General features: G+C 46.1%; 1 protein-coding gene across 7 annotated transcripts in view; it reads left to right on the top strand.

Moving 5' to 3' along the window:
* Positions 1–16,114, top strand: part of LOC124003335 (transcriptional enhancer factor TEF-1-like) — a 57,415-nt gene that overhangs the window by 30,563 nt on the left and 10,738 nt on the right. For 2 of the 7 annotated variants that reach the window (XM_046311506.1, XM_046311497.1), the window contains 3 exons: positions 13,773–13,837; positions 14,210–14,272; positions 15,085–15,096. In XM_046311506.1, coding sequence (XP_046167462.1) covers positions 13,773–13,837; positions 14,210–14,272; positions 15,085–15,096 — 140 coding nt within the window. Of the gene's footprint in view, positions 1–12,415; positions 12,502–12,552; positions 12,743–13,290; positions 13,664–13,772; positions 13,838–14,209; positions 14,273–15,084; positions 15,097–16,114 lie in introns of those variants that run through there. The other 5 variants (XM_046311539.1, XM_046311523.1, XM_046311545.1 and 2 more) reach the window with 5 other exon arrangements.

The raw sequence follows: 16,114 nt of genomic DNA, 5'->3' as shown, positions 1-16,114 counted from the left end.
CAAATCTAGAGGATTTCTGTTATTCCGTTTTGGACTTTAATAAACTCTGTTTCTGTTAAGTCGCGTTTGGGTCCTCTTTCACCTGCATGACAGAAGGAACCGACCAAGGAATGGACCCAGCGACTTCAGACGCTCGTTACACTGCCGTCGAGATCCAAGGAGCCATGCTCGGAGACACGAGCAGGAATTGTCTGCTGCTCGCCATGCCGTGGAGAACCTGGCCGCTCAGGTTTCCGACCTCTCTGGACAGTTCCAGAGTCTACGTCTCGTGCCACCTGTTACTCCCTGGCCTGCCGAGCCTCCAGAACCCAGGGTTAATAACCCACCTTGCTACTCCGGGCAGCCCACTGAGTGCCGCTCCTTTCTCACGCAGTGTGAGATTGTGTTCTCTCTCCAACCCCACACATACTCTAGAGAGAGAGCTCGGGTTGCTTACGTCATTTCACTCCTTACTGGCCGGGCTCGAGAATGGGGCACAGCTATCTGGGAGGCAAGGGCTGATTGCTCTAACAGATTCCAGAACTTTAAAGAGGAGATGATTCGGGTTTTTGACCGTTCAGTTTTTGGTGGGGAGGCTTCTAGGGCCCTGGCTTCCTTATGCCAAGGTGAACGGTCCATAACGGATTATTCCATTGAGTTTCGCACTCTTGCTGCCTCTAGTGAGTGGAACGAGCCGGCGCTGCTCGCTCGTTTTCTGGAGGGACTCCACGCAGTGGTTAAGGATGAGATTCTCTCCTTCCATCAGATGTGGATTCTTTGATTGCTCTCGCCATCCGCATAGAACGACGGGTAGATCTTCGTCACCGGGCTCGTGGAAGAGAGCTCGCATCAACGGTGTTTCCCTGCTCCGCATCGCAACCATCTCCCTCCTCTGGCTTTGAGACTGAGCCCATGCAGCTGGGAGGGATTCGCATCTCGAATAAGGAGAGGGAACGGAGGATCACCAACCGCCTGTGCCTCTATTGCGGTGTTGCTGGACATTTTGTTAATTCATGTCCAGTAAGAGGCCAGAGTCCATCAGTAAGCGGAGGGCTACTGATGAGCGCTACTACTCAGGTCCCTTCATCTAGATCTTGTACTACATGTCGGTCCATCTACGCTGGACCGGTTCGGGTGCTACATGCAGTGCTTTGATTGACTCTGGGGCTGAGGGTTGTTTCATGGACGAAGCATGGGTTCGGAAACATAACATTCCTTTCAGACCGTTAGACAGGCCTACGCCCATGTTTGCCTTAGATGGTAGTCATCTTCCCAGTATCAAATTTGAGACACTACCTTTAACTCTCACAGTATCTGGTAACCACAGTGAGACTATTTCTTTTTGATTTTCCGTTCACCGTTTACACCTGTTGTTTTGGGTCATCCCTGGCTAGTATGTCATAATCCTTCTATTAATTGGTCTAGTAATTCTATCCTATCCTGGAACGTTTCTTGTCATGTGAAGTGTTTAATGTCTGCCATCCCTCCCGTTTCTTCTGTTCCTACTTCTCAGGAGGAACCTGGCGATTTGACAGGAGTGCCGGAGGAATATCATGATCTGCGCACGGTCTTCAGTCGGTCCCGAGCCAGCTCCCTTCCTCCTCACCGGTCGTATGATTGTAGTATTGATCTCCTTCCGGGGACCACTCCTCCTCGAGGTAGACTATACCTCTCTGTCGGCTCCCGAACGAAGGCTCTCGAGGATTATTTGTCTGTGTCTCTTGACGCCGGTACCATAGTGCCTTCTTCTTCTCCGGCCGGGGCGGGGTTCTTTTTTGTTAAAAAAGGACGGTTTGCGCCCCTGTGGATTATCGAGGGCTGAATGACATAACGGTTAAGAATCGTTATCCGCTTCCCTTATGTCATCAGCCTTCGAGATTCTGCAGGGAGCCAGGTGCTTTATGGGACCTCTAACGCTTACCATCTCGTGCGCATCAGAGAGGGGGACGAGTGGAAAACAAACACTCCGTTAGGGCATTTTGAGTACCGGGTTCTGCCGGGTTGGCCAATGCGCCAGCTGTTTTTCAGGCATTAGTTAATGATGTTCTGAGAGACATGCTGAACATTTTTGTTTTTGTCTATCTTGACGATATCCTGATTTTTTCTCCGTCACTCGAGATTCATGTTCAGCACGTTCACGTGTTCTACAGCGCCTTTTAGAGAATTGTCTCTACGTAAAGGCTGAGAAGTGCTCTTTTCATGTCTCCTCCGTTACTCTCGGTTCCGTTATTTCCGCTGAAGGCATTCAGATGGATTCCGCTAGGTCCAAGCTGTCAGTGATTGGCCCGTTCCAAGGTCACGTGTCGAGTTGCAGCGCTTTTGGTTTCCTAATTTCTATCGGCGTTTCATTCGTAATTTCGGTCAAGTTGCTGCCCCTCTCATCAGCTCTTACTTCTGTTAAGACGTGTTTTAGAGTGGTCCGGTTCCAGGGAGCTTTTGATCTTCTAAAAGAACGTTTACGTCCGCTCCTATCCTCGTTACTCCTGACGAAACTAGACAATTCATTGCGAGGTTGACGCTTAGCAGAGGTAGGCGTGGGAGCCATCCTATCCCAGCGCTTCCAGTCTGACGATAAGGTTCATCCTTGCGCTTATTTTTCTCATCGCCTGTCGCCATCTGAGCGCAACTATGATGTGGGTAACAGTGAACTGCTCGCCATCCGCTAGCCCTAGGCGAATGGCGACAGTGGTTGGAGGGGGCGACAGTTCCTTTTGTCGTTTGGACAGACCATAAGAACCTTGAGTACATCCGTTCTGCCAAACGACTTAATGCCCGTCAAGCTCGTTGGGCGTTGTTTTTCGCTCGTTTCGAGTTTGTGATTTCTTACCGTCCGGGTAGCAAGAACACCAAGCCTGATGCCTTATCCCGTCTGTTTAGTTCTTCTGTGGCTTCTACTGATCCCGAGGGGATTCTTCCTGGGCGTGTTGTCGGGTTAACAGTCTGGGGAATTGAAAGACAGGTTAATTCACGCACACTGTCGCTTGTCCTAGTAACCTCCTTTTCGTTCCTGTTTCCACTGTCTGGCTGTTCTTCAGTGGGCTCACTCTGCCAAGTTAGCTGGTCATCCCGGTGTTCGAGGCACTCTTGCGTCTATTCGCCAGCGCTTTGGTGGCCGACTCAGGAGCGTGACACGCGCCGTTTCGTGGCTGCTTGTTCGGACTGCGCGCAGACTAAGTCGGGTAACTCTCCTCCTGCCGGTCGTCTCAGACCGCTCCCATTCCTTCTCGACCATGGTCTCACATTGCCTTAGACTTCATTACCGGTCTGCCTTTGTCTGCGGGGAAGACTGTGATTCTGACGGTTGTCGATAGGTTCTCTAAGGCGGCACATTTCATTCCCCTCGCTAAACTTCCTTCCGCTAAGGAGACGGCACAAATCATTATTGAGAATGTATTCAGAATTCATGGCCTCCCGTTAGACGCCGTTTCAGACAGAGGCCCGCAATTCACGTCACAGTTTTGGAGGGAGTTCTGTCGTTTGATTGGTGCGTCCGTCAGTCTCTCTTCCGGGTTTCATCCCCAGTCTAACGGTCAAGCAGAGAGGGCCAATCAGACGATTGGTCGCATACTACGCAGCCTTTCTTTCAGAAACCCTGCGTCTTGGGCAGAACAGCTCCCCTGGGCAGAATACGCTCACAATTCGCTTCCTTCGTCTGCTACCGGGTTATCTCCGTTTCAGAGTAGTCTGGGTTACCAGCCTCCTCTGTTCTCTTCCCAGCTTGCCGAGTCCAGCGTTCCTCCGCTCAAGCGTTTGTCCAACGTTGTGAGCGCACCTGGAGGAGGGTGAGGTCTGCACTTTGCCGTTACAGGGCACAGACGGTGAGAGCCGCCAATAAACGCAGGATTAAGAGTCCAAGGTATTGTTGCGGCCAGAGAGTGTGGCTTCCAACCTTCCTCTTACGACAGCTTCTCGTAAGTTGACTCCGCGGTTCATTGGTCCGTTCCGTGTCTCCCAGGTCGTCAATCCTGTCGCTGTGCGATGCTTCTTCCGCGACATCTTCATCCTGTCTTCCATGTCTCCTGTGTTAAGCCCTTTCTTCGCACCCCCGTTCGTCTTCCCTCCCCCCTCCCGTCCTTGTCGAGAGCGCACCTATTTACAAGGTACATAAGATTATGGACATGCGTTCTCGGGGACGGGGTCACCAATACCTAGTGGATTGGGAGGGTTACGGTCCTGAGGAGAGGAGTTGGGTTCCGTCTCGGGACGTGCTGGACCGTTCGCTCATCGATGATTTCCTCCGTTGCCGCCAGGATTCCTCCTCGAGTGCGCCAGGAGGCGCCGGTGAGTGGGGGGTACTGTCATGTTTGTCATTTATTGTCATGTCTTGTCCCTGTGCTCCCCATGCTATTCGTTTCCCTCTGCTGGTCTTGTTTGGTTCTATCCCTCTCTCTCCCCTCCCTCTCTCACTCTCTCGCTCTCTCTTCTCTCTGTCGTTCTTCCTGCTCCCAGCTGTTCCTATTCCCCTAATCATCATTTAGTCTTCCCACACCTGTTCCCGATCCTTTCCCCTGATTAGAGTCCCTATTTATTCCTTTGTAATCCGTTCCTGTTCCGTCGGTTCCTTATATTGTATTCACCATGCTGTGATTGCGTACGCCCTGTCCTGTCGTGTTTTTGCCGTGATTGTGTATCACCCTGTCCTGTCGTGTTTTGTGCCTTCATCAGATGCTGCGTGTGAGCAGGTGTCTCAGTCGACTACGGCCTGCGCCTACCCGAAGCGACCTGCAGTCTGTGGCCGCTTCTCCAGTTGTTTTCCCCTCTACAAATCTAGAGGATTTCTGTTATTCCGTTTTGGACTTTAATAAACTCTGTTTCTGTTAAGTCGCGTTTGGGTCCTCTTTCACCTGCATGACAGCTTGAGTCTGAGTCATCCTTGGGTCTGGGTTTCCCTCAGTCTATTCTCCCTGTATGGTACATACAGTATCATGGAACTACAGTAATGTATGACAGTATGCTTCACTATATGATGGGTACAAATCAAATCAAAATCAAATCAAATTTATTTATATAGCCCTTCGTACATCAGCTGATATCTCAAAGTGCTGTACAGAAACCCAGCCTAAAACCCCAAACAGCAAACAATGCAGGTGTAAAAGCACGGGTACAGTACAGAGCCTTGACTTCAGCTTCTAGCATTTATAGTTGTAGCCTCTCTAGGTAATAATACAACTATAATACTAGCTGCTGAAACTTACGAGTCTCGAAGAGATGGTTTAAAGGGACGGTACAAACCGCTAATGGACTACCTGTCTTTCAGTCAACGCTCATACCAGCTTGCTCTCTACAGTACAGTACCGTGGTGTGGGCAGAGTTGGTATTGGCACTGAGCCACTGTCATTCTCCCTGGCGTGGACCTGTACGGCACCGCGGGAAAGACCCACCTCCTCCACACCTCGAGGAACTTCACCTCTGAGTTCTCCTCTGAACACTATACGTATTTCCCATCCATTGTATTGTGCCTCTTCGAGAGCAAAGATGATGCGTAAGAGAGAGTTAAGAGTGTGACCTGCACACGTTATCTTCAAGGAAGGATGGAGACACACAGAAGTTGCGCCTCTTCATTTTTTTTAGAACCATTCTGCTGTATATGGTTGCACAGGCTGTGGGAAGGGAAAACAAGTATAGGCAGAAAACATCATGTTCTTTGTATTTTCTGTATTAAGAGTAGTGGTCTTTTGTGGTGGGATTGTTTTTTTTGACTGGTTTTTAGGTAGGTAGCTTTGATTTGACTATCTGTTATGTTACTACCTCAGAGTGGCGCGACATGACTTTGTCCTGCGAGGGAGGCCGGTTATTGACGATGTGCAACTGAAGGTCTGGGTGGTTTTTTTTGAAGGTGTGTAAAATAAAAATGGACTTAGGAAATGTATGGAGGATTGTAAGGCAACAAAACTCTTTTTTTTCAAACGTTTTCATTTTTCTTTATTTAAGCAGAGAATCACCAGGGTCTCTTTCACAAGGGAGCTCTGCTTATCCAATTTCATAAGACAAACTCAAAATCAAATACAATATAAAACAAGTCAAATACAGCAAAACACAAATATTAAAGAAAAACAATTACACTCCTCAATGAGAGGGTCCCAAATCAATATTTGAAATTGCTCGAGCGGCACCAGAACATCCAACTGTAATGTATTTTGTAGTTGGTTCCAGCAACGAGGTGCTTTAAAAAAATACAGCGAATTCACCTAGTTCAGTGGAGACCAGAGGAACCTCAAGAGTTAACCGACCTTGTGAACAAGTTTGGTATCTCATGTTTTTATATTCCTACAGCGATGTTTAGGTAAGTCAGAAGCTTGTGTCATCGAGCTTTGTCAACAAAGGGGGAACAGTGAAGTGATCTACGGGACTTTAATGAGGACCAGACAACGTTTTGATACAGGATGCAATGGCGAATATCACAACTGTCACCTGTGATAAAGCGAAGGGTCCTATTGGTAGACGGCATCCGAGGATTTTAATAGTAGTGGCTGCTGTCACCATAGTGCTGATTTCCGGAGAAGCATTATAACAGTCAGGATGTACTGTGGCAGTGGTTAAAACCTTTACCTTTCCAACCCTAATCAGGGAAACTCTTGACAGTCGAATTGCAGTTGCCAGTTGCTGTACTGTAACAAAGAATGTTCTTTTATAATGAATGTATTGCTGTTGAATGAGAGATACACTACAGACCTCCGCTGGTTCTCGCTCTTCAAAATGAATGGCTACGGTGAAAGTGGGATGGTAGGAAACGTTCAAAGAGGAGAGTTCCCCGGATGCTGCAGTAATGTGTTCCCGTGTGGCTCCAGAGGGGTGTGAGCTGTGACCATGAAGGGCATGTCTGTACCTGTCGTCTCTCAAACGCTCACGCACACACACACGCACGCACGCACGCACACACACACACACATACACACGAAACAGAGATATCAATATCATGATATACAAAGATGTTTACATAACAGAATTTGAGATCTTCATCCAATAACCATTGAAACAAAAAGCATAGAGATTATTATCCAGTGGTTATTCCCTCTGTCTTCCTCTCAAGGTAAATGGAGTGAAAGAGGCTCATGGCACATCTTTGTTTGTTACTAATGACTCAGTGGCCTTCAGGGGTAGAACGTGTTCTTTAACAGAGCCTCTCGCATCGAGGGCATGTGTGTGTCTGGAGTGTTTGGTTCGTAAAAGAGCACTAGGTGTTCATCTGTAGGTCGTTATGTTGCACTCCCTTCTGATGTAATTATTCCAGGAACAATTTGTTCCTTTGAAAGACATGATAGATTTATGGTACTTTGTGTGAAGGCCCACACAGGGGCAGAATGATAGAGGTAATGATGACAGAAAGTGTTGTCGAGAAAGGAGAATATGTGAGTGGTCACAACACTCAATGCTGTTTCTCTCGCTCTCATTCTCTCTCTCTTTCTTTCTCTCTCACCAATACTGTACAGTATTTGTTTGGGTTGACTAAACAATTCCGATGTACAGTACATTTTGCTTCACACCATTTTTTTGGGGACTAGGTTGAAGAAAATCTTGAAAGGTAAATACCTTCGTCAGCTTAAGGGCTTGTGGAGTTCACTTGAGGATATTTCACATTTTTTTCATGTGAGATTTCCAGCACGCTGGTGTAATGTTTCCATTCGGGCCGCTCTGTCAGAACTCTGAGAGGCTCGAACACACAGGTGAGAATGGCTAATTAGTCCCCTTAAAACCAACCAACGGCTGCAACCAACCAGCAACATTCACTCCCACAGGCCGTGAGTATGCATAGTGGGCCACAGTTTGGGATAGAGTGAATTGTGGTTCTTAGAGTGCCGTTCTGCTGTGTATATATATATATATATATATGTGTATATATATATATATATACACACACTTAAACACACACACACACACACACACTTAAACTCACACACAGTGCCTTTTTAATTAAAAAAATTGCGATGAATGAATACAGCGGTCCTTTGCCAAACCGAGACGTGGTCGTTGTGGTTTGTGGACTCCTCAGTGTACTCCAAGCTCATCAGAGACTGGGCTCAAGATGACGTTTGGAGTCATTCTAAAACAACTGAAGGGCTTTATTGTGAGTCGAGGCTATCGGCATCGTGTTATACATCAGCCTTCCATCCTAAACGTCATGCATTAAGAAAATGTTTTTCTGACTTTGAAACCTTTGTGTTCTGGAAGTACCACTGAAATGGTTCTATAAACAAACTCAAAAGCACTGCTGCATACTACGGGGTGCCTTAATCAAAATGTTGGATGTTTCTGCCATTCATTTCACATGTGCATTACTGTGCAAAGATTTCCCCAAATTAGCAATTAGAACAGCAAGTGATGTTTGATATTCCCTGATTGCTGTGTTTGGCTTCACCAGTGGCTCCTTTTGTGTAATGAAGTGTGTTGTGTTTGGTGGCGAGCTGGATACATCCATAGGGGAGGGCTGGAGGGGTAATGTTGATAATGAGAAAAGCCATCGTCACGGCCTCAGACCATCTGACTTTGGCCTTGAAGTCTTTCTCTCTGGCCCATTCTCTAAATGGGTGTGTGTGTGTGTGTGTGTGTGTGTGTGTGTGTGTGTGTGTGTGTGTGTGTGTGTGTGTGTGTGTGTGTGTGTGTGTGTGTGTGTGTGTGTGTGTGTGTGTGTGTGTGTGTGTGTGTGTGTGTGTGTGTGTGTGTGTGTGTGGGGGGGGGGTCATAATGTACTGTGTTAAGCCATCTAGAATGGGCAGCTGGTCGGGGATGGAGTCGGATGTCAGCCTGCCAGGAGTGTGTACGTGTGAGTGTGTGAGGATTTATTTGTCAGGGGGGAGTGACGGCCGCACCCATTGACTGCTCTGAGGGAAACACCTGCATTGGAGCTGTAGATCTTATCCGACTAAGCTCCCTATCTCCAAGCTAAGGGATGGGTCAGAACAGCACCATCTGGTTTAGTTAGGGGCACAGGGCCAGGGCTAGATCTATTTCCATTCAACAGGTCCAGAAGTAATACGCAGTATTTCTGTTTGTTTCTATCTGTGTGTTTGTACCTTGTAGTTTGTATGCCTGTGACATTGCAGCCTCTTTGGATGCATTAAAGGTGCCTACACATGACTTTTTGCATTGAAATTTCAGAAAATGTCCATAATATACAGTATCTGCAGTCATAGTGGAATGATAATGTTTCACAGTATTTCTTACCCACCAGTGTTGTGATTGGCTGTGATATTCGCCTATTGATTTCTCCCACCGGAGCGCCATCTGTTGTCAAAATGGGAAAAGCTGTTTTGACTTTGGCTGTGTTATCTAGTGGAAATTGGGTCAAGTGGCCAATGTCGAAATACTTTTTTCCAGGTTGCTAAAATTCTACACTGTTCTCTTAATTTCAGTTTATGTGAGGAAAGCAAACACTGAATAGCATAGGGCATCATTTTACCACCAATATCTCTGTGAAATATCTTTTCAAAAACAAAAATATAGTTTTTGGACCAAATTAAAAGGCTCAAGCACGAGTCTCCACCATGTCACAGGGAAATGGGATGCGTGGGAGGAGAGAGTTTTGTTTTGAATACAGCCTAGTGCTGTTGCAATTCACCTAGCTTCCACATAGGGCGCGAAATTCTAGGTATAGTTGGTTTCTGGAGCTTTAAAGTTGGAATCCGAAGCGGTGAAACTGCCACGTCTGTTTACGACATTCCAACAACAAAGACATTACTTCAAACAACAACAATCGTTTCCCCCCCCCCCTCTAACATCATGGCAAATCATTGCACGCATGATAGAACAGCAATGTGTCCTATGATATCTTTGTTTTCTTTCTCACCACAGCAGAATGCTCCTCTTCCCTGTTTCAAAAGCAAAACAAAAACAAAGGGCTATCTTGGGGGGGGGGGGTGGCTGTTTCACCAAATGCTGATCTCAGCTTTAAGGTCTAATCACTTGGACGGGGCTATTATTCCGATAACATACCCCAAGGTAGCCCTCTGTGTTTGTGTGTGACAATATGGAGGCTGGACCAGACAGAGCCCTGGGGAAGGAGTAAATATACAGCAGCTCTGGCCATGGTAATGTTCCAGTCTGTAGTAGTTATAGGGCTTCTCTCCCGTCTCCCCAGCCAGCCAGGGGACCTCCCACTGAAAGGCTCCATATTGTTGGCTTAGGCCTTTGTGATGCTAATGTAGGCCTGAGACCCTTGAGTCATCCATCATGGCCGGCGGGACAGCCAGGCTATTGTCCAGAGGATTTGGGTCTCTCCTGCACTCACTCCGCTCCGCCGAGAGTCAGGGGCTTGCCTGGGGCCCAGTGCATTCTGGGAAGGGGGAGTAAAGAGCGGAAAGGATTAGGGCGCCCGTCACAGTGTAAATATAAGCTAGTCAGAGGGCTATGAAAGGAGGGTGCCTGCGACAAGTTTGAGCACTGGACCAAGAGATGAGGCATTTTGTTGTACGTGTGCGTATTCTGTGGGATTTGTAATGTTGGGAGTTGATACTTTTGATACGTTTTAAAGTTGCTAGCCTCACTACCTTGAACGCAACATGCAGGAAAATGAATAGAACCGTACAATACGCAGGGCAGCTTCTTTAACTGGTTCAAGATCATTTCATTGCCTATAAAGTGTTTGGTTTTTATTCCATTTCAGTGTTTCACAACTTTGGTAATGTCAAGAACAGGGCAAGTCACAGTTGTCTTTCCTTATGGCTGTGATTCACAATGACACTTGGAAACCATCTCTGAGAAAAGCCTTTAAATCCCTTGTTATGATGTTGGAAACAGTTCATATTGCCTGGCAATAGACATTTATTGGAGGAGCGTTTAATGGCGAAGCCACATGAAGAGAGCAGTGAGTGAGTGTATGAGTGATCCTCAGGTTGTCAGAATGCCAGAGTGTTCTCTAGGGTCTTCTGACATCACCCTGGATGCTGCAGTGCAGTGCCTTGTGGGGGTATGGTCAGTCCATCCTTAAAACGAGGACCGGGAAAGGAAATGAGAGCTTTAAAAAGATCTCAGCTAAGAGACGTGCTGTTTCTCTCACACACACACACACACACACACACACACACACACACACACACACACACACACACACACACACACACACACACACACACACACACACACACACACACACACACACACACACACACACACACACACACACACAAAATAAATCTAATTTTAAAGTTGTTGTTACCAAAACAAATAATTTCTACGTGTATTACGAAAACACTAACCTGCGTTATCCTGGAATTTCAGTGTCAGTTGTCCGTTGGTGTCAGTGGAGGGTGCTAAACTACCTCTCTCTCTGGTTATGTTGTGTGTACTGTGTGGTGTTGTGTCTCTCCCCTTTGTCTCTGACCCCTGACCTCTAACCCCTGGCCTGGATCAGTAGGGCTGAGGCCGGGTCACTGTGGGTCAGTGTCCTGCTCCATCCGTCAGCCTGGTAAGTGGGAGCTGAAATGGGAACACAAAACTGCCCACACACACTATCAGCTGTCAAGTAGCACTGTAGCAGTCTGCTGATCAGGCAAACCATAGCAATGAGAGCTCTAAGCTCCAACTCTACATAGTCAGACATCTCCAACCCACACACAAACTCTTATCTCGTCGACCTACTGAACTCGCAACTCCAATCTGTTAACCCTAACTCCGACCCTGCTCTAACCTCTGCTGTAGGCTGCATTATGTTCTCCATCATTTTTATTATTTAAGGGATAGCCAATGAAAGGAGATATTGTCCAGTTTGCTTTAAGGTTTTGCAATGCATTTGAATAAGATGTTATTTCAGAGAGAACTCATTTGAATGTGTGTTTCTTGGCTCATGCAATAATGATATTAAAGAGTGACTGCTCCTAAAAAGCAACTTTGAATTTTGAAAACAGCATATGTGGCATCGATGTTAGTCAGAAACATGTATCCTAGTGTCAAACTTGACTACAAAGTGTAAATAGGATCATTCTGGTCATAAAGTCAACCTCGTCCAAACCAGAGATTTGCGAGATGATAGGAAAAATGTATATGTCATGGAATGAAGGGTACTGTTACTACTGTAACAGTTTTCATTGGGTTTGGTTTATTTAAATCCTGCCCAAAGCTGGCAGCACCCAAGTAATCATCAATTCGGAGCGCAGCTGCAAATTACCAGATCGTAATGCCCATGGTATATTTGGTTTGACATTCCATACCACTATGGGGTTAGATAGGGACCATCAGTAAATTACACAATGTAAACAATATTTAAAAAATGTCAATAGCTCCAAATGTAACTGACTTAAAAACCTCAAACCAACTATAAATTATAGAAATTTATTTATAAATATTGAACGTATTTATGAGCCAACTTAAAGATGTGCAACATGAAAATATTGTCCCATTTACAATGTATAATTTATTGATGGTCCCTAACTAGCCCCAGAGATAATCTATCCAATGTCAAACCAACTTTGCCACGGTTGCACACCAGCTGGCTGAAGCTAATTGGCGAAAGAAGTTGGCTAGCACTAGCTAGCCTCTGCAATTTCAAGACATAAGACCTGGTTAGACTGTTTCAAGTTATCTAGAAGGGTGAGCAATTGTAACTGTGTACTGTTTTGGCAGAGTGAATGTACAAACACTTGCCACGTGCTAACACACACAACAGACTCTCGTTTGGCTTCAGTCATGGCCGCTGCATTTCTTAAAGACCAAGCTGAAAATGAGGCCAAATCAGGAAGTTCAGCCCCCCTTAAATGGCTGGTTTTACAGAGACAACAAACAAAGCAGGAATATGTGATGGAGCTGGTTTTGAAGAAAGCTGAGGGAAATGGTGCAGTGTTACCTCTTTGAAACTTAATGAGACATTTGACAATAACAATGTCCATCAGTGCAGAAACTTCTCTCTCTTGTCTCTCTTCTGGCAGTGCACTCTTTTTGTTTAGCTCTGGAAATAGATATTAGCTTACTCAACTCATAGTGGGCTAATTTATGAGTATCATGGGGGAGGGATTTCTTGGTTTGGTCTGTTAGGTTGAGGGTCTTCAAACTTCTCTCTCTCCCTCCCTCTGTCTCTCACTTTCTCTTACCCTCTCTCGCTCCGTCCCTCCCTCTTTCAGTCTCTCCCTTTCTCTCTCTCTCTCTCTCTCTCTCTCTCTCTCTCTCTCTCTCTCACTCCCTCTCTCATCCCTCTCCCTCTTTCTTTCTCTGGCTCTCTCTCTCCATCCCTCTGTCTGTCTCCCTTTCTCTCTGCCCTTTCTCTCTCCCTCACCCTCTCTCACTCCCCCTTTCTTCCTCACCCACCCTCCCTCTCTTCCTCACCCACCCTCTCTTCCTCACCCACCCTCCCTCCCTCTCTTTCTCTCCCTCCCTCTCTCTCTCGCTCTGTCACTCTCCCTCTCGCTTGTTTCGTGCTCTTGCCAAGTCCCGCTGAGTGTGTTTGCAAGCTGGTGAAAATAATGAATTATTCAGCAGTAAGCATGCTTACAGCTGGCCGTTTGGGGGCCTTTGATCTGGGAATTGGGCGTCTGCATGAATGCCCGTATTGTCATGTTATGTGTACACAGTGTGTGAGTGATTGAGAGTAGGGAGGCCCCAGCATGGGCGGCGGGAGATTACAGTGCGGGCCTGCTGGGTGCAGGGTCACACCACTAAATCCCCCCCAGATGCTGTTTTTTTCGGCCGAGGTCACATGTTATCCGCCAGTCCGTGTTGCCTTAACAAAATGGTCCCCTCCAAGTGAACAAGGGTTAGGGTTAGTATCACTCACCAGGCCCCCTCCACACATACACCTGTCTGGAGTGGACACTTAAGCCAGGAGGCCACTACCTACACAAACCTGAGTGATTTGTTTCTTCCCTCAGGTCGCAATGAGTTGATAGCGAGATACATCAAACTAAGAACAGGAAAGACAAGGACAAGAAAGCAGGTAAGAAGACTCATCAGATATACTGTGCACTTGTAATGAAATCTAAACCACTCACGGGTCCAATCCCTAAGGGACACATATTGCCATTTTCTGGAGCCCTTAGAGGTTGCTGGAGGGCAGGTCACCTGATACTACTGGCCAGGCGAAGGATCTTTGACCTGTGTGGCCATGCGTAGGAGGATCAAAACAGGTCTCCTATTGAAGGTCGTTTTTGCATGATGCATAGCACTTTTCACTGTCAAACAGTGAAGGATACAAAGCGCTGGATGCAGTTGTCAAGGGAGGAGTGTGTGCCCGCAGTGGCGGGCTTTAGGCCCTATTTATTTTTCGTCTCCATGGTAACTGTCTGTTCCCTTGTCTCCCTACCAACAGGTCTCCAGTCACATTCAGGTTCTTGCCAGACGGAAATCTCGGGAGTTTCACACCAAGCTAAAGGTAAGAGCTACTGCCTTTTGGACCACCAGGCGCTGTTTGTCTAGCTTCCTGTTTCTGTTGCTGTGGTAATGGGTGGGATGCCTGATGCTGTGACTCCAGTATCCTAGATTCCACACATCCAATATTCCTGTTTAGCATTCGATGGGCTAGTCCCATGCTTCCCCCTGTTTGTTGCTCTTGTTTCTTATTGCTTCCTGTGACTAACAAAAGTGTACACCCGCTCAGCGGATCTCGAATGGCTTTGCAAAGGGATAGTTCTACTCTTTCTTTCACTGATCAAGAATTGAATTGCATGTTCAGTTTCATAATATTTCATATTATATTTTACTCAAGTAAAATATCTTACATCAACTTGCAAGAAAGTACTGTAATGTTTAAATGCTAATGTTTTTTTTTTTTTGTGAAAGTAGATTTTTTTTATTTAAAGTAGATTGCACCTACAATATCTCCCTGCATGATGTTTGGACAGCAAGCCAATAAGAGAAGCATGCTGGCAAGACGTGTTCGCTGTTTATTGTATATGAGCACCTTAGTGTTGGAGATAGCAGTCAGCCAGAAGCTATGACCTTATCATCGTTTAACGCTGAAGCTGCTCTTCGTTTGTGTGTGTTTGTATGTGTGCTCAACTTGAGGGTTGGCTTGCATACAAAGTCATGTTTTACATACCACTGTCTATACCTCCCATGTCATCTCTAACAATCTGAACGTAATCATTCTATGTTGTAATACGGACAGTAGTTAGTTTTGTCCGGATAGCAAAGTGTGACGAGTGGGCTGTAAGAGTAAAACCACTCTCATCTCTTTGCATTCAGGTCACATGTATGGTAAGTACTACCCTCAAAATACTGTACTGTTGGCTGTGCTTCAGGCCCGTCTGTAAAGCTAGGTGTCCCTGCTCTTAGATCCATAGTGTCCTGCTGCTAAAGGCCCAAATACTGTGTAATGTACAGTACCAGTCAAATGTTTGGACACACCTACTCATTCAACTGTTTTTCTTTAATTTTACTATGTTCTACATTGTATAATAATAGTGAAGAACTCACAACTGTGGAATAACACATATGGAATCATGTAGTAACTAAAGAAGTGTTCAACAAATCAAAATATATTTTATACTTCAAAGTAGCCACCCTTTGCCTTGATGACAGCTTTGCACTCTCTTGGCATTCTCTCAACCAGCTTCATGATGCAGTGACCTGGAATGCATTTCAATTAACAGGTGTGCCTTGTTAATTTGTGGAATTTATTTCCTTCTTAATGCGTTTGAGCCAATCAGTTGGGTTGTGACAAGGTAGGGGTGGTATACAGAAGATAGGGCAATTTGGTAAAATACCAAGTGCATGTTATGGCAAGAACGGCTCAAATAAGCAAAGAGAAACAACAGTCCATCATTACTTTAAGACATGAAGGTCAGTCAATCCAAGGGCTCCCGAGTGGCGCAGCGGTCTAAGGCACTTCATCTCAGCGCTTGAGGCATCACTACAGACACCCTGGTTCGATTCCAGGCTGTATCACAACCGGACATGATTGGGAGTCCCATAGGGCGGAGCACAATTGACTCAGCATCATCCGGATTTGGCCGGTGTAGGCCGTCATTGTAAATAATAATTTGTTCTGAACTGACTAGCCTAGTTAAATCAAATCAAAATCTATTTTAAAATCCGGAAAATGTTAAGAACTTTTATTCAAGTGCAGTCGCAAAAACCATCAAGTGCTATGATGAAACTGGCTCTCACGAGGACAGCCACAGGAAAGGAAGACCCAGAGTTACCTCTGCTGCAGAGGATAAGTTCATTAGAGTTACCAGCCTCAGATTGCAGCCCAAATAAATGCTTGACAGAG

The sequence above is a fragment of the Oncorhynchus gorbuscha genome, linkage group LG02 (assembly GCF_021184085.1).
Source record: "Oncorhynchus gorbuscha isolate QuinsamMale2020 ecotype Even-year linkage group LG02, OgorEven_v1.0, whole genome shotgun sequence".
Classification (NCBI taxonomy): domain Eukaryota; kingdom Metazoa; phylum Chordata; class Actinopteri; order Salmoniformes; family Salmonidae; genus Oncorhynchus; species Oncorhynchus gorbuscha.
Note: the sequence above shows the minus strand (reverse complement) of the source record. Positions and strands in the feature narration are given on the sequence as shown.